At 54.8% G+C, this 21,934-nt stretch overlaps 2 protein-coding genes across 9 annotated transcripts in view; both read left to right on the top strand.

Moving 5' to 3' along the window:
- osbp2 (oxysterol binding protein 2) overlaps window positions 1-16,011 on the top strand; it is a 28,105-nt gene extending 12,094 nt beyond the window's left edge. For 4 of the 6 annotated variants that reach the window (XM_008119793.2, XM_008119796.3, XM_008119795.3 and 1 more), the window contains 12 exons: window positions 3,330-3,580; window positions 8,227-8,419; window positions 8,522-8,642; window positions 8,995-9,061; window positions 9,154-9,318; window positions 9,416-9,661; window positions 9,830-9,950; window positions 10,163-10,266; window positions 10,390-10,485; window positions 11,956-12,143; window positions 12,402-12,622; window positions 12,837-16,011. In XM_008119793.2, coding sequence (XP_008118000.1) covers window positions 3,330-3,580; window positions 8,227-8,419; window positions 8,522-8,642; window positions 8,995-9,061; window positions 9,154-9,318; window positions 9,416-9,661; window positions 9,830-9,950; window positions 10,163-10,266; window positions 10,390-10,485; window positions 11,956-12,143; window positions 12,402-12,622; window positions 12,837-12,979 — 1,916 coding nt within the window. In that variant the 3' untranslated portion in view covers window positions 12,980-16,011. The other 2 variants (XM_062958454.1, XM_062958455.1) reach the window with 2 other exon arrangements.
- A 130-nt stretch (window positions 16,012-16,141) lies between these two features.
- Window positions 16,142-21,922, top strand: LOC103280525 (uncharacterized). Of its 3 annotated transcripts, none has more exons than XM_062958458.1 (14): window positions 16,142-16,923; window positions 17,141-17,331; window positions 17,401-17,476; window positions 17,660-18,538; window positions 18,618-18,766; window positions 18,879-19,031; window positions 19,121-19,279; window positions 19,458-19,520; window positions 19,752-19,847; window positions 19,997-20,077; window positions 20,411-20,712; window positions 20,803-20,866; window positions 21,116-21,307; window positions 21,626-21,922. In XM_062958458.1, the coding sequence occupies exons 2-14, from the start codon at window positions 17,194-17,196 to the stop codon at window positions 21,653-21,655; spliced, it is 2,382 nt and encodes a 793-aa protein (XP_062814528.1). In that variant the 5' UTR covers window positions 16,142-16,923; window positions 17,141-17,193; the 3' UTR covers window positions 21,656-21,922. The 3 variants fall into 3 exon arrangements, with proteins under 3 accessions (XP_062814528.1, XP_062814527.1, XP_062814526.1); XM_062958457.1 differs by having other exon boundaries at window positions 16,142-16,804; XM_062958456.1 differs by having other exon boundaries at window positions 16,142-17,331.
- Window positions 21,923-21,934: the final 12 nt, after the last annotated feature.

A 21,934-nucleotide genomic window follows, 5' to 3' on the forward strand; every position in this document is an offset into this window, starting at 1 on the left:
CCACCTCTGACCTTTTGGGATGCCTGGGTTGGAAAATGGGGGCAACCAGGGCAGGTGGCAGCCTACGTTGGCGTTGCCGCTTTCCACTCCCTACCAAAGGGCCCTCAGCATATCCATAGGCCATCTCAAAATCCATCCTTTGGACCCCCAGAGCTGCCCTTGACTTACTCATGAGTAGAGAGGATTGTTCCCTTCCACTCTTGCTTCCGCACCTTCCCTGAGACACTGCGGGAGGAAGGCAGGACTTGGAGGTCCAAGCAGCTCTCCAATGGGATAGCCCTGTCTCTGCTGACTCCTGAAAGTTTCCTCTGTCGCCATGTTGGCTATAGAAGGAGCCATCTTTCCCCCTCATTGGGCCCCTGGAAGAACAAGCCGGGGGGCCAATCCCTTTGCATTCCCTCTCCTTCCTTGGCGATGCGGAAACCCTAGAAGCAGCCGAGGCTGGAAGGTGTCTTTACACGATGATTAAAAATTGATCTTGGCCAACATTTTATAAACCAGAGTCAGGTAGCTGTGTCTCTGCAGGTGAACGGAGTTGCCTTGGGGACTGAGATGCCCCGGTGCCAAATGCCAACCTGGAGCTGGCGTTCCTTTGGGACCTCCATTGGGGACTTTCTAGAGACCACCTCAAGCCTTTTCCAAAATACATCCCACTTTTCCTTTCTCTGGCCTTCCCCTTTTCTTAGGTTTCCCAAACATAGACAGCTCTGCTTAGTTGGCACCCAAGGAGCAGCCAGTGAGGCAGTGCTTCCTTTTGTCCCCGTTTGGCTCTTTGTGCATGCTCAGTGAGGGATTCTGGGGGGCAGTTGTGGTTTGCCTTGCCTGTTGCAAGTGGGCACACATGGCTCAGCCATGCCATCACTGCTGGGACAGAGCTTCTTTTGCTTTGCACACAGACCCTGATGCGGGAGAAGGACTCCGGGGGAGGGGCTTTGGGTGGCACCCTTTGCTTGGCGCTGTGGCCCACCCTTGCCCAAAAGATGCCTTGGGGAAGGGCTTTCCAGCATCACCGTTGCAGCGCCCTTGTTAATCTGTGCAAGCGGCGGAAGCCAACGTCGGTTAGTTGGCTGCAGATGCTTCCCGCTTTTGCCGCGGCCCAGCTCCAGCAAACAGCTGAGGCAGGCGAGCGTCCTCAGATGACCTTGCGAATCCCAAGACTCCATGGAGTTGCTTTTCCCCAAAGGATGCTGCAAATGGCTCTTTCTGCAAAACCCTTCATGGCGTATGCTGATTCCCTGTGAGGGCCTGCCCCTCTTGCCCGCATCTCTTTCTCCAAGTTACCTGGCATGGCACAGGAGGATGGGCTCCGGGTTTCATGCCAAGCTTTGGTGACCCTCCAAAGCCACAAGGCTTCCTCTGGTCGACTTGGAATGTCTTCCCAGAGAGTTTCCCAAGGCTTTGAAGAGCTGTGATTTATTTAAACTGGTCTTAACATTTAAACCCAACTCTTACCAGTCAAGAGGGGCGAAACGGTGGGCCCTGAATGCAAAAAAGGTTGGCCTGGTCATCCCAGTGGAACTGGTGCTCTGTGGCAAGATAACATTGGCAAAGTCTGTTGACCCCACTGGCTGGGGGATTTTGGGATTTGTAGTGCAGACATTAAACACACTCCAGTAGAATGACAGGAAGGTATTGAGGTTCCATCATAAGCGTTGGGAGGCATTTGTGGTTGCAATTGGCTCCCAAATCAAACGCCTCTCCGTTCATGGTCTTGGCAGAGCGGTATCCGTAGGAGGGAAGGCTCTCCATAGCTTTAGCACCGGTGTCCAGGGTGCTTTGTGCTCCTCTTGCCTTTCCCTACCATCCCGGCCCAGTCGGAAGCCGTGTTGTCATTCCCTCCGCCGTGTGCCCCCTGCGTGGGCACCAGAGTGCCGGGAACAGCGGGCCTCTTTTGCTGGAGGAATGTGTTGGCTTAATGGGGCCTTTTCTCCAACAGCCATGCCTTTGCTTGCCCCCCGCCTGGTGCCGTCTCCGTCTCCAGCTGTTCCTTTCATTTCCTTCTCATCTGGGTGCCTTTCCCTCATCAAGGCCCGCACATCCCGTGGGCACGGGTCCCTGTGGATCTCGGCTTCTGTTTTTAACTTTGAAGTGCTTGGATTTCTACCGAGCTGAGGAGGCCCTTCAAGCTGGATCGCTAGTTAGAGCAAGAGGGGAATCGGTACAAAGGCTTTGAAAGATGCTCAACCAATGGAACCGTTTCCAGCTTCTCTGGCGGGCGATGGCGCGCATGCCAGGAGAGAGGGTGCTGCATGCCCCTTCTGGCACGCATGCCATAGGTTTGCTACCAAGACGAGGTTGAAAACCATGAGTGATTGCAGCCATTTCAGTGCTGACTTAGGGTTGCCACCTCTTGTTTTTTTTTCCTATAAAGCTGCTGCCACTTTACACTTGTCTAGTCTCGGATAGCGATAAACCCACACTTAAGTTTCGTTCTGGGTTTTTGAGGGGGTGTCCATTGTGCTGAACCTACTGGGCCTGATATGTCAGTACCTTGGAGACCTCCTTGAGGGACAACCATGGTGCCAATCCTCTGGCCAAGGTGCCCTTGGTGCTGAGCCCGTCCTTATGCCAGTCACCTTCTCAGAGCCTCTGTCTACACATCTCCTTGTTTTCAAGGCTGGTATTTCCTTCCTCCCATTGCCCAGGATTCGGTCTCTTGCTTTCCTCCTCCAGCTGTGAGGCCTCTCACCTTGCGGCTGCAATTCCTCCAGAGCGGTGGCATATGCCGCTCTGACCGCTGGGCACGGAGACAGACTTCCTGCGGCTCTGAATGCATGCGTTACGAAGTTATGAAGGCCGCTGGGCACAAATGGAGTATGTGTTACTATGCGGGGAAGAGCAGTTCTTCTTGTTCGCAAGCATTTGAAGCTGGCGGGCTTGTTAGTCTGGATCTATGCAAAGAGAAACTTAGTGAGAAGAGAAAGGAGTTAGTAGGACCAGGGAATGAAGCAAAAAAGTGTGTTGAAGAAAGAAGAAATAAAATTATTGTTATTATTATTTTATTATGACACAGCAAACAAGATAGATATGCTGGATTTCATATTATTATTATTATTATTGTTATTGTTATTATTATTTTGGTTGTGCTAAGAGATGAACAAAGGTATCTTTCTGTGCAAAGGCATGGTAGGAGAACAGTAATAAAGGGCAGTGAGCAGGCCTGGAAAACCTGTCCCAGGACAACCTGGCCCAGCTCCCCTTGAGCCCCAGCGCTCGGTGTCCGTGCTGGGCCTTGCACCGCTTCTCGCTCTTGCGCGGCCTGCCCGGCTGGTAACCATGGCAACCCTTTTTGTCCCCCCCCCCACCTCCCTCCTTCCCTCCCTCCGCAGATGATTCGGGCGACGAGGAGCCGGCCTCGCAGTCTGACAAGAGCGAGCTGCACGGCACGCTGAAGAACCTCTCCAATAAGCTGGAGGACCTCAGCACCTGCAACGACCTGCTGGCCAAACACGGGGCGGCCCTCCAGCGCTCCCTGAGTGAGCTGGAGAACCTCAAGCTGCCGGCCGAGAGCGGGGAGAAGATCAAGGCCGTCAATGAGCGCGCCACCCTCTTCCGCATCACCTCCAATGCTATGATCAATGTGAGTGGGGCTCTTCTGGGCCGGGGTCTGCTCTGTCTCTTGGCGGCCTCGTCTTGGGCGTGCATTTTGGGCAGGCTTGGGACAGGGTTTCCGCCTGGACCTGACATGAGGGATGGGCTTCAGCACCTCGGAGACACCTCCCGCCAACGTTGGACTCAAAACCCAGAGGGCATGACCTAGAAGGCACCCACTTCTGAGATGTTGTTCTGCCAGTCTGCGTATGCAAGAGCGACAAGAACAGGGCACACGGGGCTAAGAGGTGGCAGCTGTGGGCCAAGAAGACCATCCCTGAACTGCCCAGGCGGCCAGTGTTTGCTTGGGTCTGTCCTGCAAGCCGAAGCCACCTAGGAAGGGCACAGGCACTTTCCCATTGTGCTTTGGCAGTCAGGGCATGGGCAGCTTGGAACTAACTGTGCCCTTTCCTCTCATTGTTGCCACTCTTGTTCTTGTGCAGCCGAGAAGGTGGCCAGGTTGCTCCTGAGGCAGATGCCCCAAAAGATGCCTGGGCATGCTGGAAAGATTAGGAAACGGGTGGAATTCAGGCCTGTGGTCCAATATAGACCCCATTCTTTCCAAGAGTTACCTGCCCCTTCCTCCTTTTGGATCCCAAGCTTGGCACCAGAGTGTCCCTCCTTCAGTAGGTTAGTCCCCAAGGTTGGGATTTGAGAATGGGTGTCCCATCGTCCAGAGAATAGTGGCTCCTCCCACAGTGGACCATTGGTGGGTCTTGGCATCCCACCAGAATCCCGCTGGCCCGGATGCGGGGATGCCAGACCTGCTTCTCTTCTTGTTGCTGCCCCTTCAGTCTGGGTAACTCATTGCAGCGGAGAAACGGCTCGGCCTCCCTGGCAGGGCTGGCGTTGGGCCTTGTAGGCAGCCAGACCATTCCTCATTTGGGTGGCGCTCACCTCTAACCTTTGCCCACCTCTCGTCCCAAGGTTCTTGCTCCCCGATTCCTTTTGGTGCCCCCTGTTTTCCCTGCTAATTGGGAGGTTTTGGATTGGCACAAAGCTGGGTTCGATTCTGCTCCGATTGGCCAAATTGGGAAGGCAGGTTGGAGCCAGGAGGGAGGGGGGCTGGCACTGGAATGGCCCATCGTCATTGGGATGGGCTTAGGTGGCTTCCGCTCCGTTGCCAGTGCGAGCCTGGGAGCCGTACAGCAGCGCAGCCAGGCAGAGGCGTTGGCTGGAAGCATCCTCCCCGTAAGTCTGTGCGCCTGCTTGTGTGCGAGAGGAAGGCAGGGCGTTGGAGGTGTGGAGGAGCAGGTCCTGCCGTCGCAGCGCCGCTTCCCAGCTCTCCATCTCTCTGCAGCGGTGGCAGAGCACTGCCTCCATTTTGCTCCCTGCTTTGGACCTGGCCGCTGCCACCGTTCCAGGCGGTCAGCGTTTGGAGCGCAGCCTTTGCAGCCCAAAGTTCCCGGGTCTTGGGTGTTTTGTGTGCTGCGCCGATGATCCAATTATGCAAATCCTCCCCGTAGAGATGGAGATAAAGCGGGGTGGGGGGAGCGGGGTGCCTGTATCGCTGGAGACAAAAATAGCTCTGTTGCTTGCCGTTTCGGGACTGCATGGGCGAGGACCAGATTTGGGGAAGGAGGAAGGGGGGGGGGGCAATGGAGGAAAGGCTTGGCTGAAATGCTCCCCTGGGGAAGGCACGGGAGGGGGAGAGCCTTGCATCCCAAGGGGTTCGGGGGTTGGCTGGAATGGCTGTGGTCGCCTTTGGGCTGGAATCTGCCCAATTGCTTCTCTTTTGTTTTGCCAACACAAGGTTATTCCAGGTCACCAAAGTGCTGGAACGTTCTGCAGAAAAAACCCAAAGAACCATTCTTGTTGTTGTGCTCCTCTGAATCGCCCTTTGGTCCCCGCTTTGAGGTCTGTACCTGCCTTTCTAGGCAAAGGCCTTCTCTGTCGCGGCTCCTCTGTTCTGAATTTTCCTCTCTGCGAATGTTGGCTATGGCAATGTTTCCCTTTTGGTGCTTTGTTGTGACTCCCAATGGCATGATTTCCTCTCTGACGTTGCTGCGGTATCCATGTTTTCGTCTCTCTGAGCTTTAGCACAATGGTGCCTTGGCTTTTGGGCCCCTCGCGGTGCTTTTGTGTTCCGATGTTGTCGAGACATAAGCCGATCGGTTGGGTCTTCCATGCATTTCGTTCTCGCTCAAAGCTCCCATGGGCGGAAGGAAGACCGAGGAAAGGCATTGGTGGGCTCTCTTAATGGGAGACGGAGCACAATGCGGGGTCAAACCCTTGCCCATAAGAGGAGGGAGGGATGTTGATGTTTTGAGAAGGATTTCACAGGGAAGGAAGAGGGCTTTGGCATCTCACAGTGCCGGAGAGAAGAGCAAAACACCTTGGCACCCAGGGCAGGAGGCACGTCTTCCCTGGAAATGACTGCAGATGTGCTATTGACAGCAGCACAAAAGCCTGTGCCATGAACATCGGATGGAATCACGGCTTCTTCTTCCCTTCTTCTGTTCCACGATTTCCTGACAGACGTCCTGCTGAACATTTACTGAATGGCGCATCTGCCAAGCTGTTTCGAAAGAGCACTCAGCCTTTCAGCTGGTCCTTTTCAAGAGGGAGGGAAGATGTGTTTTGGGAGACAAGGTTCCAAGGCCAGCTCTCCATTGAGGCCTGCTCCCTGCTATTCAAGGCTCTCTCTGACACTGGCCTAGGGGAGCGGCCCAATGCCAAGGCCTACGGGTGCCGAGTCCTCTTGGCCTCCTATGCTCTTCCTGACCCAAAGGATTCTTTTGCAGAGTGTCTGTCCAGGGAGATTATCACATGCTGTCACAGGCCTGCAATTCCATTTTAATTGCTATGCCAACCTCTTGAATCTTGGGATTTGTACTTTAGTGGGGCCTAACTTCTTAAAGGCCCTCCCTAAACTGCACATCCCAGGATTCCACAGCTATCGGAAACAAAGCGGAATAGCATTGTGTGATAATCTCCTTGAGCACCCCTTTCACAGCATCGTGTGATAATCTGCTTGAACGCCAAGAATAGCGTGCCCTTCCTCACATGCAGCAACCTAGGCCCAATTGTTTTGCAAGGCCATCGATCTCGATGTGATCTCCAGGGAAGGGAGTGGGACCCGGTGGAATTGGAGCTAGTGGGAAAGAGGTTTCAAAAAAAAGTGCTGCGCTCGCCCTGTCGCATCTGTGCAAACACTGTGGCCATTTATTTTGTGCATTGGGGAGTCAGCAGTTTCTAAATGGAGATGAAGGACGGCGAGTGCCATGAATGGAGCTGCAGGCTGCGTCGACAACAAGGAATCCCAGGGGCCAAAGGCAACACTTCTGGGAAAGGGATGGCCTCAGAAGACCCTCTGAAATTTATGGGGTTGTCATAAGTCAGTGGGGACTTGAAGGCGCAAGGAGATGACAGCAACCAGTGTTGGAATGTAAGCTCCGCCAAAGGGTTTGCCCTTGTTTCTTGGCGAATCTTCCAGCGAGGTGCATGGGTGGACCTGCACCCGCTCCCCGACTTCTCCCTGCCGGGTAGGATCGAGAGGAGTCAAGGCTGGGATTTCCCTGTCCAGGGACTCAAGGAGCAATGGCAGGAAGGGAGGCACCAGGGTGGCCGCTTGAATGGCTCCTCATGGCTTCATTTGCCGGATTTCATAAATGTCACTCAGGGACGATGGCCATCCGAACATCACATAGTCTCCTGGTTTTTTAAACATTGGGATAATTGACTTGGTGCAATGCACACATTTGTTCTCCCCGAGGCCAGTCTGTGTGTGCCTTCACGTCGCCCGCTGGCTTATGGTGACCCCATGGGAGGTTATCTTAGGTCAGGGACCCTCAGAGGTGGTTTGGTCCCTTATTTCCTCTGAAATCGGAGCTTTGGCGGTCTCCCCTCCAAGTCCCAACCAAGACGGACCCATGGATGCTGGCCTTTTATTGAGCCTGAAGAACGCTCTCAGGTGCTTGCTCCTTCTTTCTGTGGGTTTGTGTGGCGTTTGGAAAGGAGGACCAAGATGGAAGTAGCACCAGCTGCAGCTTGGCGGGCAGGGCTGAGAACCCTCTGGGAGGTGAAGTTCTTCTGTCTACGCTGTGCAGTGACGGCACTTGAACCGCCAATGGACTAGAACTGGTACGCAGGAAGGATTGCAGATAAGGCCCTGGGCTTCTCGATCACGGCTGGCCCGCGGCGGATGAGCCATTTCCCCTTTGACGAGGGATGACTGGAGGCCGCTCTGCGTATCGGCGGTGTTTCTGTGCCAGGGCTGTGAGGATTGCGAGGCTCTTCTCAGCAGCAAACAGATGGCCCAGTCCCGTGCCGGCCTCGGCGTGGTTATTTTTAAAAGCCACATGGCTCTCCTCCTCTGTTTTGACCTGCTTTCCTGAAGACCTTCTCGCCTGTCTCTGGGCTGGAGGGGAAACCACAGAGAAGGCCAGGGCCATGCCAGCCTCAATCAGCCACCCAGTTATGTTGTTGTTGTTATTTTTTATCCCAACTGACCCATGATTTGCCTCCGCATTTTCCTGACTGGGATTTTGGGTTGATTCTCAAATACGTTTTCCATTCTCTTGTAGCCGGTGCTGAGCCCAAGGGGAAGGGGGGGCTCCTTGTATGGCAATCCTGCCATGTCTCTTGGGTTTCGGTGGCCTTTGCTGACCTCTGACCCCTCCCCCCCCTCCGCAGGCCTGCCGGGACTTTCTGGAGTTAGCCGACACCCACAGCCGGAAATGGCAGCGGGTGCTCCAGCACGAGCGCGAGCAGCGCATCCGTCTGGAGGAGACCATTGAGCAGCTGGCCAAGCAGCACAACCACTTGGAGCGGGCCTGCCGGGGGGCCCCCTCCCACGCCTCCAACACCAGCAGCCACGTCTCCAAAGGTGAGGCGCCCCTTCCACCCCCAAAGAGCCCGCCTGGCGGGAGATGCGGACCCGGCTCACCCGGTGGCCCTCTCTCTCTCTCTCTCTCTCTCTCTGTGCCAGGGGGGAGCGTGCAGAGCGTGAAAGGGGAAGCCAGCGACGAAGATGAGGAGACGGAGTACTTTGACGCCATGGAGGATGCCCAGGCTTTCATCACAGTAGCTGCCGATCCCTCCAAACACCGGTGGGTCGACCTCCGCTGCCCCCCAGGCACCCACAGATGGGCTTTGTTGACAGTGGCCCCAACCTGGTGGAAATGGCTTAGCTTGGGTGTGTTGAAAGGGGCTCCTCCCTCCTGGCCCATTTGCTGGGCTCAAGGGTTACGCCCTGCAACTAGTCAAGTCTTCCCAGGCTGGCAGTGGCTGTGTAGGAAACCCCAGGGATGACTGTCCTACCCCCTGATTCTAGGCCTTGCTTTGGGCACAAGGGGAGAGACATTGGACTGGTAAGAAGGCCACACTGGGAACTGGCACAGCGGGACGTCCTACCGGCCTTGTGCCACTCACTTGCCATTGTGCCCTGGGTCTTCTCTGTAGGCGCACAGGCAGCAACCTCAGCCGGTCCAGCGAAGGTCGTGCCGATGACTGGAACCTGGAGGACAGCGTAAGTGCCCTGGCGATTCAGAAGGCGCAGCCGTGGACTGGATGGTCCCTGACTGCCTTGGGCCTTGAGCCTCCCTCTCCCTCTTTCTCCAGGTGTTTGAGAGCTCCAGCCAAAGCACCCTCGACTCGACGGGCAGAGATGTGGCGCCCCGGAAGAAGCGGCGGACCCGCATCCCGGACAAGCCCAACTATAGCCTTAACCTCTGGAGCATCATGAAGAACTGCATCGGGAAAGAGCTCTCCAAGATCCCCATGCCGGTACGGGAGGTCTCTTGGCTCCCTTTGGGGCTGAGTGGGCTGGGCGCTTTGGAAGTCTTCCGTTTGGGTCCCATCCTTTCTGGTGTCTCCCCCGCAGGTCAACTTCAATGAGCCGCTCTCCATGCTGCAGCGGTTGACGGAGGACTTGGAGTACCACGAGCTGCTGGACAAAGCCGCCAAGTGTGAGAGCTCCGCGGAGCAGATGTGCTTTGTGGCCGCCTTCTCCGTGTCTTCCTACTCCACGACAGTCCACCGGACAGCCAAGCCTTTCAACCCACTCCTGGGGGAGACCTATGAGCTGGACCGCCTGGACGAGATGGGCTTCCGCTCCCTCTGTGAGCAGGTAAGGCGGCTGGGTTGGCACGCGGGATACTGTGGGCAGTGCCAACCATTCCAAGCAGGTCGCCAAGGCCCTTGGGAGTCACGATTTGGCCCATGGCTTGTGGTGAGCCTGGCCTTCTTCCCTTTGCTCCTCTTCCAGAGGCCAAACCCTTCTTCTTGTCTCTCCCAGGTGAGTCACCATCCTCCGGCTGCTGCCCATCATGTCTATTCCAAGCGCGGCTGGACGCTGTGGCAGGAAATCACCATTGCCAGCAAGTTCCGGGGCAAATACCTCTCCATCATGCCACTGGGTAAGTGATGGAGCCGTTGAGGCCCTTTGGGGGACTGACTGCCAACAACCTTCTGCTACTTGACCGTCGTTTTGGAAAACTAGTGACGTCTCCTTTGTAGTCACTGCAGAAGACTGGATCCGGCACAGAGGAGGGTGTCCCGTTCCTCTCCTCGCAGCTCTTTGTCCTGGAAGTGCCGACCCCTGCCATTCTTCCTCTCTTTGGTCCTGCAGGTGCCATCCACTTGGAGTTCCACTCCAGCGGCAACCATTACGTGTGGCGCAAGGTGACCTCGACGGTTCACAACATCATTGTGGGCAAACTCTGGATTGACCAGGTCAGTTGCGGGGAAAGCAAAAGGCCAGTCCCAGGCAAGAGTCCACCTTGAGGGGGTCTTGGCAGCATGGAGACTGAGCGAGACCAAATGAACTTCTTTGCCCTCTTCTCTTCCTTGGCCCAGTCCGGGGATATCGAAATCATCAACCACAAATCGAAAGACAAATGCCAGCTGAAATTCACTCCTTACAGCTACTTCTCCAGAGACGTCCCTCGAAAGGTCAGTCTTGTTTGGAAGTTTCTCAAAAACGCAGGTGTCTATAATCTACAGAGAAACGTAAAGAAAGGAAAGTATGGTATATAGCAGGGGTCCTCAAACTTTTTAAGCCGAGGGCTGGTCCACAATCCTTCAGACTGTGGAGGGGCCGAATTATCATTTGGGAAAAAAAAAATTCCTATGCACACTGCACATGTCTTATTTGTAATGCAAAACAACAACAACAATGAAAGTACAATACAATATTTAAAAATGAAATCAATTGTAACCAACATAAACCTATCAGGATTTCAATGGAAAGTGTGGGCCTGCTACTGGCCAATGAGATAGTCAAGTTAATTAGGATTGTTGTTGTGTGTCTTCAAGTCATTTCAGACTTTGGGTGAGCCTAAGTCTAAAATTATTTATTTATTCATTTACTACATTTATTTATTACATTTATATCCCGCCCTTCTTACCCTGAAGCGAACTCGGAGCAGCTGTATGCACATACAATATATTATATTATTAGCATAGCACAATATTAGCATTATATATTGCTATATTGAACTATACCACTATACTGTAATATTATATATAATATATATCATATAATTAATATTATTATATGGTATTATTAGTATATTGTATAACATATTATTATAATATTATATGTATATACAATATATTATATTATTTAAAATGATATAAAATATTATTTATTTATTTACAGTATTTATATTCCCCCCTTCTCACCCCGAAGGGGACTCAGGGCAGATCACATTACACATGTAAGGCAAACATTCAATGCCTTGACATAGAACAAAGACAGAAGACAAACGCAGGTTCCGAGCTGGCCTCAAACTCATGACCTCTTGGTCAGAGTGATTGGTCTCAACTGGCTGCAGCTGGCTGCTCACCAGCTTGCGCCACAGCCCGGGCTGTGGGCGGGGGCCAGGTAAATGACCTTGGAGGGCCGCATCCGGCCCCCGGGCCTTAGTTTGGGGACCCCTGGTATATAGTATGTAAGTACTGTAGGTGATGTAATATTATCTTCTATATAAACAACTTTTAGTGGCACTTGTTATACACGTAAGAGATTCCATAGGGACGGGGCTATGATCTACCACTGTTTCTAGCCAAACCCAGTTTATATTGATGTTAAATACGACACCATAATTCTCTTCGTTTGCAGCTTGTATAACAAGTGCCACTAAAAGTTGTTTATATAGAAGATAATATTACATCACCTACAGTACTTTCCTTTTTTTACGTTTCTTTGTTTGGAAGTTTCCCATACCCCCTTGGTTAGGGGAGTGGGGGGGGGGGGGTCATTACAAGCCATGGCATTGCTTGCAATGAGTTCCCCCTCAAGGTTATTGGCAGGCGCACCGTATGCCTGTCGTGGGGGAAGCGGGTGTGGGCAAGCCCCCAGGGTGGCATTGGGTAGGCCTTTTGTTCCCGGGTCCGATCAGTGGGGCTGTGTCTCCCCAGGTGACAGGCGTGGTGAGCGACGTGGAGGGCCAGGCGCTCTACGTCATGTCCGGCACCTGGGACGAGAAGATGGAGTGCTCCAAGATTGTCCACAGCAGCCACGGCAGCACCAGCTCGGAAGGCAAGCTGTCGAAAACCGTCTACCAGACCCTGTCTCCCAAGGTCCTGTGGAAGAGATACGCCCTTCCGTGAGTCTCCTCAAGCGGGCGTGGGGACTTAGCAGCCATTGCAGAGATGGAGGGCTAAAGGTCTCTGCTGGGCCGGGAATTTGGGTGGTGACACGGCTGCCGCGTATGGGCTTTGCACCCCCCTCCTCATTTTAACATGGGTCCTGACCTCTTGGCAAAGAGGCTGGCGCAAGTCGGGCACTGATGGACAAGCAAGGGCCTGCCCCCCAGCGCTGCCTGTCCCGCTGTCCCGTCACTCACCTGCTCTTCCTTCCGCAGGGAGAACGCCGAGAACATGTACTACTTCTCCAGCCTGGCCTTGACCCTGAACGAGCCGGAGGAGGGGACGGCGCCCAGCGACAGCCGCCTGCGTCCCGACCAGCGGCTGATGGAGAACGGCAAGTGGGACGAGGCCAACGTGGAGAAGCAGCGGCTGGAGGAGAAGCAGCGGGCCGTGCGGAGGAGGCGGGAGGCGGAGGCGGCCGAGGCCCTGGAGGAAGGTGGGTGTCCCGACGCAAGCAGGGGGCTGAAGGGGACCGGGGAGGAGGGCCAGGACCTTGGAGGGCCACATTTGACCCGTGGGCCTTGGTTTCGGGGCCCCTACGATAGGCAGGTTCCAGGTCCTCTGCCACGACTCTCTGGCATCCCCACCCAGGACGTCCTTCCTTTTAGTCGGGTTGGCTGTCCTCCAAGGTGTCCTTTCTTGTCTCTCAGGCAAAGACTACGAAGGCTACGTGCCGCTGTGGTTTGAGCGCAAGGTGGACCCAGCCACGGGAGAGCTGATCTGCCTGTACAAAGGGGGATACTGGGAGGCCAAGGAGCAACAGGACTGGCACTCCTGCCCCGACATCTTCTGAGCCTGGCTGGGCCGGGAGAAGGCACCCGCAGAACCCCTCCCCCTCCCCCCTCCGCAGGATGGAGGAGCAGAGCCCTCAGGGCCGTTGCCACGCTCCTCTCGGAGACACAGCCCAGCTGAAACCAACACAGATTTTTTTTTAGAGACAAAACCATGCAGGGATTCCCAATGTATTTTTATGCACTCGTAAAATGGGATTTGATTTTTTAAGGGGCGTTTTTAAACCTACCAATTAGAATGACGAAATCATGGCTCTTATTCTTCCCCCATTTTCTTTTTCACACCTGGTTGCATCGAGACTTTTGGCCCCCACGACGCCCAGGTCTTGGTTTTCCAAAGACGGACATCTTTGTGGGGCAATGGTGTGTGTTGGATTGTCCCCCCGCCTTTTCTCCCCGTTGCATATATATGTTTTTTAAAAGTCTGTAGATCAGAATTTTTTTCCCAAGGTGCCCCCTTTTCTGAATGGCCTCTCAATCCGAGGCGGGAAGAGAAACCTCCTGGCGATAAACCCGTCGGGACTCCTGACTGTTTAGAGACTGTGCCTTTGGAGGACATTGAGTTTGCCCTTGTGGGAAGGGAACAGTCCCCACGAAAGAGCTCTTTCTTTGGACTTGTGTTTGGAACTCACTCCGACGAGACGGTGCCACATTTTTGGAGAATTGCGATGGCCTTTGAAGCCGGGTTCAGCGTCCAGATTGTGTCCCTTTGGGGAAGGACCTCTGAACTAGTAGCACCTTGGCAAAGGAACCTTGGCATACCTCAACCCCTTCTTTGTCGGGATCTCTGCGGAAGAGGAGTCGAGCCAGGCAGAGGACTCTCTGTAGGCACTCCGTCACAAACCGGCTTCCTCCTCTGTCTTGTTGGGCCGGTTCTTTTCCACTGCCACTGCCCAGATTCAGCCAGGGCATCCAACTTGAGCTCCGGTGGGCACAGCAAGATCCATCTGCGATACGGTGTGGCTGCTGCGGCTGCCCGTGCCCAACACGGCCTGGAAACACCCCCTGGTGCCATCTCTGTAGAAAGCACACACCCACTGAGACACACAGATGCACATTGCCTCAGTGTCATCGTCACCCAGGGATGGGCAGAGACCGGGCCAACTGGGGAGAAGGCATTCCAGGCGAGATCAGGTGGGCGGAGGCGGATGGGGGGATCCGTGCCAGGCGTTATGCCAAGGAGCTCTCCATGGGACTGAATGTGTTTAGGAGCAATAGGATTCGGCACCACGGAGAGCTCCTTTGGAGCCCAGGCTGTACCCTGGCATGGATCCATTGCTGCACTGGCATGGGAGGCACCTGCCTACGCCATTCTTTGCGGGTGGGATGCCGGCCTGAATGCCACGTTGCACACCACTCTCCCAACCCCAGTCCAGTGGTTTTGGTGCCACCGCCTTGCCAACACGAAGCCGTGGAGGCATTGCTACCTGATTACCAGCTGGTTTGGGTACCTTACTCCTTTGGGAAAGGTGGGCATCCTGGCATGGTCTGCTTCAGGCCCTTTGTGCCCTTGGAAACTCTAGAGCTGCCCATCCCGCTTGAGAGCACATGGCGGCCCAACCCACGGCCATTGGCCACCTTGCCCTGGGCTTGCAAATGAGCAATAAGGAAATTCAGGGTTTTCCCTCATGCCACCACGCTGCCCACCACCAGATCCAATCCGGAGAGATATCACTGAGGAATCACCCCCCCCCACCCCGCCAATCCCCTCTAACCTTCCTGGCACCCCTTTCTGTACAATATGTGCTATTTCTATAGTATAGACATACATACATACATATATATATTTATACACACGCAGAGAGAGTCTGTACAAATCTACACTGAACTCCGTGGTCTTTTCACTCCTCCATTATTTATTTGCTTCTTATTTATTTTTATATATATATATGAGATATATACATATATAAGGATATATATATATATATAAAAAATTATTTTTGTTGGGATTTCTATGGTATGTAACAAGGAGGTGAACACAAAAAGGTAATGAAGACGAGTCTTGCTCTGTCTGAATTTTTTTCCATGAAATAATAGTGTGACTGTAGCAGCATTTCTTCCGTTCTTTTTTTTACTTGAAACATCTCCTTTTTGGGGCTCTCCTCTGCAGCGGAGGGCGCCTGGAACGGAATCCTGGGGCGAATCATGTCGGTGGAGGGTTTGCATTTGTCTTCAGAGATGCATCTTTTCTAGCAGCAGTTTGCCAAAGCTCACAAAATCCCGCTGCTGTTTGAAAAGGAGTCGCAGGGGTTGAGTTAATGTCCATTTCTGAGTTTTCCGAAAAATAGAGCAATGGAGCCCAAAACAGGCTACTTTTTGCCCCTCTTTTGCCCTTTGAAACCCCTCTGGGTGCAGAGGTGAAATGCAGAACTCATGTGACTCCTGAAAGATGCCAGGCTCCCCTTTTGCTTTCGTCTTCTCTTTCGAGGCCATATAGCTCAAGATATGGATTGGGAGACTCGACTCGATCGAATGCCTTATTTTCTGTGCTTTACTTGATGGCGTAGAGCAGTTTTCCCTTCCTTTTCCTTAAGAAATGGGAGGCCCGAGGTGGCAGTGCCCATTTGGGGTTGGCCCTGGGCATGGAGAGCTCTGGAGACGGGCAGGGAATTGGCCATTGGGTCGGCACCAAAGCAGGGCATCCTCAGAGAAGAGAGAGCATCGGAGAACATCGGAGCCTTCCCGTGGCGTTTCTTGTATTTGGAGGAGAAGGAAGGGCCAGTGGATGCGGGCAAAGGGTGATGGAGAGTCAGTCGGTTGGCCCATTGTCATTGGGAGGCCACTCTGTCTTTACCCCCAAAGATGGTATTGGCGGGTGCCACACTTCATGGGCCTCCTTCCTTCCTTCCTTCCTTCCTTCCTTCCTTCCTTCCTTCCTTCCTTCCTTCCTTCTCCTTTCCCTTCTGGAGGGTTTTCACATCGTCCAACTTGTCAATGCTGTGGAATGTAACCCCCCCCCCCCTTTGTGAGTGCTCCCTCTCAACTGGCACCCTTAATAAAATGTGAATAAAAATGTGGATTTGGGCATTTTCAACCTGCCTTGGGCTCCGATTCGTCACTCGTTGGGGATCCAGTGGGAATCTGTTGCCATTGAGCATTTCTTGGCATTTCGACACTGAGCTCGGAGACGTTGACTCAGCTGAGACTGCATCTCCCAGCCAATAGGCAGGATGCTGGGAGTTGTGGTCCAGAAGGGAACCTTCCCAAGAATCTATGCCCTTGGCACACGCTCAGAGGCACACTGGGTCACATCTGACATCCCACAGAGGGTTCCATACGAAAGCTGGTGACATTCAGGGAGTCGTGGTCCAAGGAGGGACGTGCAACTGCAAGGGAAAGCAAGGACCAGCCCTTTGGCCCATCTCAATCCGGATCCTTTGCAAAAAAAAGGTCCCTTGCCAGCCAGCGTGGACAGTGTCTGAAAAGATCCCCCTTTGCCATCTTTTTTGAACCCCAAGAGCTCTCCCCCCCTCCCCCACATACACACTTGAAGCCTACGTCATGGGATGAACACAGTCGGTTGCTCTTTCTCAAGTCGTATTCAACGCATGTGATGAAGCGCTCCTCGAGCTGGCTTTCCTTCCTAGGTCAACGGGACAGCGCTCTGCACTTGCACAGAGGCTCTCCCGCCGGCTCTTTGACATTTCTGCCTCCCTGCGTTGCTAGGCGACGTGGGAAAGTGTTCCGCCAATGAAGCAAGGAAACCAGCCCAGCGTCCCATGGTCGCTAGGCAACCCCGCCTGGGGAACGTTCCACGGTTGCTAGGCAACCAAGGGAGCTGTGTAGGGAAAGCGGATGGAGGAGAGAGAATGCAAGGCTGTCCCCAAGTGAGTTTGCAACTCAGATCTTCCGGACTTGGGGCAGGAGAGAGCCCTGGTTCCCAACTGCCGTTGGGCCCCACGGCAATGCTATGGGGCCCTGGCAACGGGAGTGCTGGGCTTTGCAGGTTTGCAGCTCCCTAGGGGGCCCTGATGCTGAGCCAAGGAAGGCCTTGGGAGCCTTTGGAGGCCTTTTCTTGCTGTGCCTTGCCTCCAGCCAAAAGGGAAAGGGGGTGCCTAAGAATACTAAGAATAGCCCTAATCATCATGTATCTCCAGAATAAAGGCCATGCTGTATTTTCATATAATATTCTTATATTACAATAAATTTTAACACCGTAAAAGGTCTTCCTTGAAGTTTGGACTGAAACCCGGAGTGGACCTCCCCAGCGGCCACCATGGAAGCCGCTCCAAGGGGCCCAAGGCACGTTGTACGTTCCTCCTCCGGTGCAAGGCCAAAGCGGTCGGGATGCTGGGCCAAGGACCATTGCGACTTCCTCTTGGACGCCATCGATGCCCAGCTCTGCCACTTGCAAGTGAGTCCCCAGGAGGCGAGAGAGGCCAGGACCGTGGCCCTCCCTTGAACCTCTCCCTCTTGCCCACAGGCTCAAGGATCCCCCGTGGAAATCAACCGCAGCCATGGGGCTGCTCAGGGAACGGTGGTTGTCTGCCATCCAACTGGTGAGTCATTGGGACAAGGGGCAGTGCCTACTAGTCTCCATTGTGGAGCTGGTTGACCCTAGAATCATAGAATCATAGAGTTGGAAGAGACCGCATAGGGTGGCTGCGGAGCGTTCTGGCTTTGGCCATCCACTTTGGAGCGATGCTGACACTCCATTTGCTTGCTTCTCTGTTCCGAGCCAGACAGCGCTGTCTCTGCAGTGGAAGACTCTCCGTCGGAGGAAGGGGCCCAGGAAGAGGCTCATGGCCTCGACTTGGAAGGCGACCAGAGTGGGTTGGACTCCGTCTGCACCGAAGAACTGGCTGCCGTGTTTCAGGCCGGGATGGTTGATCCGCGGCTGAATTCTGAGAGCGAGGGAGATGAGGATGCCATTCCACGACATCCAAGCACCAAAGACTGGGGCCAGGCTGCCTGGAGTCCCTTCTCCAAAGAGCCTCCGCCCTGGCATAGAACGGGGAGCCTGTCGTCTCTCAGAGACAAGATTTCCTCGCTTAGCCAGACGGACACCGACGAGGCCGCCGTGGAGGCTTTGCGGCACCACCCGCCATGGAGAAAGGGCCACCAGCCCTTGGATTCGGGAGAATGGGGTAGTTTGGCTGCAAACGATGCAGGAAAGGCCTCGTGGTGGAGAAAAAACAGCTCCGAGGCCTTGTCGGAGTGGGTTCGGGCCCAGAGCAAAAATCCGAGCAGGCCGCTCCTCGTGGGGGATTTGGACCCTCTGGAAATGGATGCTTTACCGACCACGAATGGTGACGTTTCCGCAAGGGTGGCGCAACCCCATTCCCTCGAAACGGGGCATGCTCATTGTCTAGCTGCCCACTCGGGGTCTCAGAATGGGCCTTGGGCACCTTTGGGGGGTGGGGGCCGAGGGGGATTGCTCCCACCTGGGCGGTGTTCTCCTTCGGAAAGCGAGAAGCCAGTGTTCTTGAGGAGGAAATGCAACACGGGCAGAACGGACCTTGCTGGGCCACCCTGGACGTCTTTAGTCTTTGCCGGCAGTGGGCACGATGTGGGCGCCCTCTGCCCAGAAGGATGCAGGGAAGCTCCGGCCCCAGTGAAGGGTGAGTTTGGGCACAAGAACACCTCTGTGGGCTCTCTGGTGGCTTCTGCTGTGTCAGACCGACTCCTTCCTCTTTCTAGCTGCCAGTGTGGACCTTGGGGGACGTGGGGAGCAACCTGGGCTGAGCAAGGCACAGAGGCAATGCCCCGATCGCCAGCTTCACCAAACCAGAGGGTGGGCCGTGCAGTTGCCGCTGAGGACAGCCTATGGGATGATGCTGCACAAAGAGGTAACCAATACTCTTCCTCTGAGTGCCTGCCTTCCTGGTCGGAAGCCCCGGAGGAAGACGACCAGGCTGGCATTGGGTGCCCTGTGTATGCCAGGCCCCTTTGCTCCACCAGGTGTCCCAATTGGCATCGGAGAAAGAAGCCTTGGAGGACCGCATTCAGCAGCTGGAGGCCCAGCTCTCCTCCCTGAAGCTCCAGCTGAGGAACTCCAACGTTGAGTTGGCCACCCTGAAGGAGATGGCTGGCAAGACCAAGCAGATCCAGGAGGTGGGCAAGCTGAGCGAGAGCAGGGATGGGTGGATGGGTGGATGGGTGGCATTGAACGGGCTCCTGAGTGGTGAATCTGGGCTCTGCAGGCCGTCTTGTTGGAAAGGGAGGAGGAGCTGTGGCGACTGCAAGAGACTGTGGAGGCCTTGGGGGTCGAAAGCGAGGCCCGGAGTCGGGCGGTGGCGAGGCTGGCAGAGGAGAAGGTGGGCCAGCTGGCGGCCCTGCGGCAAGAGGCCCAGCGGGAGAAGGTAGCCGAGGGACAGTCCGCTTGGGGGAACTCCAACTCACAGAGTCACTGAGATGCAACGGAAGCCCCGTAGGCCAAATGTGTGGCCCATCTCATTTTACCTTGGGGTTTTTGGGGTTGCCATTGTGCTGATGCAAGGATGGTGCCTCCCTCTCCTTTTCCAATGTTCCCACCTGCAGGAGGAAGAGCTGCTCCGGCTGCAGGAAGAGCTGCGGCGGGAGAAGCAACAGGCGCTGCAGGAGGTAGGGCTCTTCCCAAGACAAAGCCCCAGGGAGCCCTCTCCGTCCTTGATCCCGTTGCTCGGCAGTGCCGGATGGTGCAACGCCTCAGTACGGTTCTTCAGGTGTCGTACCCAAACTCCAGCACGCTTTGCCAGCTAGGGCTGATGGGAGTTGCAGTCCAGCCGCAGCTGTAATGACACCTCCCTGGCCCAGACTCTCCTCGCCCTGACCCTTTCCCCATTGGCCTTTCAGTTGGCAGAGAAGATGGAGCAGGCCAGCGCCAGGGCCCTTTGGGAGCAAGCGGCCCGTTTCCGATTGGATGCCAAGGACCTCCGCAAGGCCATTGCAGTAAGTTGCCATGACAGTTTGGAGAGGTGCTGATAGGATCCTCCACCTTCCCGCCTGAAGTGGAAATCCCAGGATTCCTTGGCACGGTGCTGCAGCATCCCAAGTGGCCTTCCAGAACAGTCGCCATCCTTTTCCCTCTGTTTGCCCAGGAACGAGAGGCTCGGCTTTTCTGCCAAGAGGATGCCCACCGGCAGAAGGCAAAGGCTTTGAAGCAGGAGGCCCAGGAAATGGTAGCAACCCCCCCCCCCCCCCCCCGGTGGGCCTCTGGGTGGGCAAAGTGTCCTTCTTATCCACTTGCTTATCCACTATTGCAACCTCATGGTTTTTAATTTGATGTTTTAATTCTGTGTTGTGTTTTTTTCACCTATTGTGTATATTTTATTATTGTTTTTTGTTTTTGTCCTTTGATGTTTTATATTTTATCATTGCTTGTATTTTGATTTTGCTGTAAGCCACCCCGAGTCCCCTTCGGGGGAGATGGAGGCGGGATATAAATAAACTTATTATTATTATTATTATTATTATTATTATTATTATTATTATTATTATTCCTCCCTCGGCAGGTGCAGAAGGCCCTCCTTAGGGAGCGGGAGAGGTGGGAGGCCGATGCCAGGGCCGCTCTCTGGGCTTTGCGGGAGCAGAATCAGAAGGCGCTGCTCCGTCTCCGGGAGGCCTTGGAGGAAGAGCGGAGGGCCACGCGGGCTCTGTGGGAAAGGGCGGGCGGCCTCTGTGCCCTCAGCGCCCCAGGCAGTGACCGGGCAGACCCTCTCGTGCCAAGGCCACCGTGGCCCCTCGAGGGGCACCCGACTTGGAAGGCGCAGATGGCCCTGGAGTTCAAGGAGGAGCTCAAGGCCGAGATGGAGAGGTGAGTGGCTTGAAATGGGGGGAGCAGGGCATTGTCCTTCCCAGCATCCCCAGGAAATGTCCCCACTCAACGGCTGGGCTTCCTTTGCAGGCGCCGGTCCAAGGACAAACCCATGGCGTCTCGCAAGGAGAGGGAGAGGCCCCCGGTCTCAGCGGTAAGCAGGGCCGAGGAAGGTGAAATACAGGGTGGATGACCATGTTCAAAGGGCTGGTTGGAGCTATGGAAACGCCACGGAAGGAAGTGGCCCCAAATCCCTTTGGTGACCAATGTGACCTAGAATGGAGGGATGATCTCTTTCGAGGACCGTAATGGAGAACTGGTCCTGGCAAGCACGATAGATGGGGCGGTGGAGAGGATGCTTGCACAGATGATGACCGACCGGGGTCCCTCCCCTTTGCCACAGGGGAATGCCTTCCACTCCCCGTGGCTCAGTGACGCGTTGTCAAGCCCGTGGCCCTTTGCTGCCTCCGATCTGCTGGGCCGCTTGCAGAGCTGCATCCGAGAGCGGCGGGCGGTGAAGGCGGCTTACTGTTGTGCCAACCGGGAGACACTCGGCGGCTTCCATGACGATCGAGACAAGAGCCGTGCCAGCCAGGTGGGCATGCCTTCCCATTCCCAAATGGGCTGTGGTTCTTGTACCCGGCACTGGCTGCAATGGGATGGGATTCATTGCTGGCAAATGGATGCAACCGTCCCACTATCCCTTCCCAGTCAATGGGAGAACTACATCTCTCAAGGCCCCATTCTACCCAGATCATTGCTGGTTGGCATCCAACCGCCCATGGCTGGCTACGGGTTGGATGAAGCCAGTGGAGGGGAAGCCCCAAGGGTTCAGGATCCAAGGGCTCTTTGGACGATTTGGAACACCGGATATCGTGAAGATTGGTGATTGGTTCTGTGTCTTGCCTTTCAGGGACCCTCGGCTGGGGACCCTTCCTCGTAGGGATCCAATGGAGGAGGGGTGGGAAGCAGGCGCCCCGACTATGCGTGCCAGCGCTCCACGCCCGCCAGATCTGACACCGTGGTGCCACTTTAGCCGTGAATTTGGCCCCGCGGCACTTCTGGACCCATTGCCCTTCCACGTTGCCTTTGTATCCTTGCTGCCACTTTTCGCTCTTGCGTTTCATGTTCATCTTATTTTTTTAAAACAAGTGCTTTGGAAGTGGAGTCTTTTTCTCTGTCACTTTCTGAAATAAATGACGTAAGAAAAGCTGGGCTTCCG

This window comes from Anolis carolinensis, chromosome X (genome assembly GCF_035594765.1).
Source record: "Anolis carolinensis isolate JA03-04 chromosome X, rAnoCar3.1.pri, whole genome shotgun sequence".
NCBI classification, from domain to species: Eukaryota; Metazoa; Chordata; class Lepidosauria; order Squamata; family Dactyloidae; genus Anolis; species Anolis carolinensis.

Bases quoted from the DNA above. Each gene is read 5' to 3' on its own strand.
- LOC103280525 (XM_062958456.1), top strand. From the start codon at position 17,194: ATGGAAGCCGCTCCAAGGGGCCCAAGGCACGTTGTACGTTCCTCCTCC. The intron at 19,848-19,996 runs GTAAGTTGCCAT...CTGTTTGCCCAG, and splicing joins ACCTCCGCAAGGCCATTGCA to GAACGAGAGGCTCGGCTTTT. The intron at 20,713-20,802 runs GTGAGTGGCTTG...CTTCCTTTGCAG, and splicing joins CTCAAGGCCGAGATGGAGAG to GCGCCGGTCCAAGGACAAAC.